Source organism: Chrysochloris asiatica, unplaced genomic scaffold (genome assembly GCF_000296735.1).
Source record: "Chrysochloris asiatica unplaced genomic scaffold, ChrAsi1.0 scaffold00041, whole genome shotgun sequence".
Classification (NCBI taxonomy): Eukaryota; Metazoa; Chordata; class Mammalia; order Afrosoricida; family Chrysochloridae; genus Chrysochloris; species Chrysochloris asiatica.
The window spans coordinates 15027316-15030219 of NW_006408559.1; the positions used below are offsets into that span (position 1 = coordinate 15027316).

Sequence of the window (2904 nt, forward strand, 5' to 3'; positions counted from 1 at the left end):
ACTGCTTAGTGTTTTAGCTAAGAGTACCCGATTAATTCTCACATAGAAACACTTTGTGTAGAGCTTTAAGCATCAGACACTGTTCTGACCCATAGCGACCCTGTATAGGGTTTCCAAGGAGCAGCTGGTGAGCTTGAAGCACCAACCTTGTGGTTCAAATGACTTTGCAGTCTGATGCATTAGCCCACAGCAAAATGCTGAGGAAACAAAACAGGCAAAGGAAGAGTAATGGCAGAATTTAGGGTCACAGGGAAGCACCCCTGCTTCCTGTCTAAATATGCATCATTTGACACTGTGTTCCCAAAGTATGCTTTGGAGCATTTCCACCCTGAGGTCCACACATCACCCTATTCTGGGGTTCCCTACCCTATGGGAACACTCATATTCCTGGCAGGCCAATCTTGGGCTCTTTTCTCATCTTTACACATTAGCTCTAAGGAGTGTGGTTAATGGGACAGGTTTCAGGAGCAATGAGTACAGAATGAATAGGAGGAGCAGGTGAACATTCTAGAGATATCCTTTTGGGCAGAGAATGAGTTTTCTCGAGCTGACTCCAACTCATGGTAACCCAATGTGTGTCCGAGGAGAACTGTGCTCCACAGGGTTCTCAGTGTCTGATTTTCATTAAAATGTCCACTCATGGTGTCGTTGCGTGTGTCAGAGTAGAACTGTGCTCCAAAGATTTTTCAGTGGATGATTTTTCATAAGTGGATTCACTCATGACATGCCTTCATGTGTCAGAGGATAACTACTCCACAGGCTTCTCAATGGTTGATTTTTCAGATGTAGATTCCATACATGGTCCCCCTACGTGTGTCAAAGGAGAATTGTGCTCCATGGGGTTCTCAGTGACTGATTTTTAATTTTTAAAGTTTTTATTGTGCAATGAGTGATAGTTTACATGGGAGAATATCAGTTTTACACTCAAGCTATTCTATTTTATTTCATTGCAATGATTACAATCCTCTCCATGCACCATCATTCAATAGTATTTGCTTCATTCCCTCTGTGTGTGGTTTTTTTTGGATGTGCACCAAAACACTCAGGAATATATAATAATATAAGCAACCAAAAGACACATTCTGCAAGCATGCCTCTGGACTGCCAGCACACAGCCTTTCTCTTTCCATGAGTCTATCTCTTCATGTTACCATCTCTGGTGTCATTGACTGATTTTTCCATAGATTCCACTCTTGGTGCCTTCATGTGCGTCAGAGTAGAACTGAGTTCCACAGGGTTTTCAGTCACTGATTTTTCAGAAATAGATCACCAGTTCTTCTTTCTTAGTTCCCTCTGGATAAACTCAAACTTGTTCAGCAATTGAGCATGTTAACCGTTTGTACTCAGGGGCTTCTTGGCAGAATCTCTTTAGGTACAAATAGGAGAGTCTCCTTGTACCTGGCTGAAGCAGCTTCACACACTGGACAAGCCCTTCCCTGGGGGGCCAGTTATCTGTCCACCATGGTTGAAGACAACTTTAGTTTACCTAGACTTATTTGTGGTTATGTGCCGTAGAGTCCATTCTGACTCATGGCGACCCTGTACACGGTTTCTGAGGCTGTAAATCTTTACATGAGCAGAAAGCCTCATCTATCTCCTGCGGAACAGCTGGTAGTTTTGAACTGCTGACCTTAAGGTTCACAGCCCGATTTGTAAGCTCTATGATAATAAATTTATATTAATAAACCTGAGAATTATCATTTGTTTTATATTTTAGTCCTCCATTCAGAGATCCTTTGTCATGTGCCCAGCATTTGTTTTTCATAAGCAATTCCTTGGGATTGCAATTGCTCAGAACCCATGAAATGTTTAGTGACCAGTTTCTTCCATATAGCTCACTCCACCTAGTGCCTCAGTGGATATACACTGCCATCAAGTAGATTCCAACTCATAAAGACCCCACAAGACAGAATAGACCTGCCCCCCCAGGGTGTCGAAGGCTGTCAGTCTTGATGGGGGAAGACAGTGTGATTTTTCTCCTGTGGAATGGCTGGTGTGTTTGAACCATGGACCTTTTGGTTCGCAGTCCAACAAAAGTTGATACTATTGATGAATAAGAGAAGATTTCTCTTTTAAAGAATCTAGGGGCATCTATGTCTTAAGAGGAAGTGAGAGGGAGATTGTTGGGGGCAAAAGTTTTCTAGTAAAGGGGGAGATGCATTTAGCAGGAACAGTTCTGTTCACTCATCTTCTAGAGTAGTGTCTGAAGTTAAGCCTTATGCTTTAAAGATGATGTTTGACAAAAATCTTCTGCTTTTATTCTCATTTTGTGGCTAATCTAAGAATCCTGGCAGCATACACTTCAATGCTCTACTCTGTCCTTAGGTCTTTATAAGTTGGAATCGACTTGGTGGCAGTGAGTATAAACTGAGGCACCATGAGGAGTGTGAGCCATTTTGAGAGAAAGATCTGGTGACCTTGCTAAAGAGCATTGCTGTGTACCATCAAGTTGATTGTAAGCCATCGTATCCCACATGGTGGAGTAGGATAGTCCCTTAGGGTTTCTGTCGTAAGTTGGGATCTTTATAGAAGAAAGCCTAGAGGCACAGTGGTTAAATGCTCAGCTACTAACGAAATAGTCTGGGATTCTAGCCCACCAGCTGCTCCACAGGAGAAAGATGAGGTAGTCTTCTTCTGTAAAGATTTGGAAACCCCACAGGCAGTTCTACTCTGTCACATGGGGTCGCTCTGAGTAAGAATTGACTTGATGCCACTCAACAACAATATAGCTGGTCTAGCATGTAGTATCTGGTATCAAAAAGATTTTCAGTACACTTTAGGAGTCCTGGTTGGCACAGTGGGTTAAGTGTTGGACTGCGAGTCTAAAGGTTGGTGGTTCGAACCTACAAGATGCCCTTTGGGAGGAAGATGGGGCAGTCTGCTTCTGTAAAGAGTTATGGTCTT

At 42.8% G+C, this 2904-nt stretch overlaps 1 protein-coding gene across 1 annotated transcript in view; it reads right to left on the minus strand.

The window, feature by feature from the left end:
- Nucleotides 1–2904, minus strand: part of CLEC5A (C-type lectin domain family 5, member A) — a 19107-nt gene that overhangs the window by 14784 nt on the left and 1419 nt on the right. The window contains exon 2 of the mRNA XM_006861181.1: nucleotides 2045–2069. Coding sequence (XP_006861243.1) covers nucleotides 2045–2069 — 25 coding nt within the window. The remainder of the gene's footprint in view (nucleotides 1–2044; nucleotides 2070–2904) is intronic.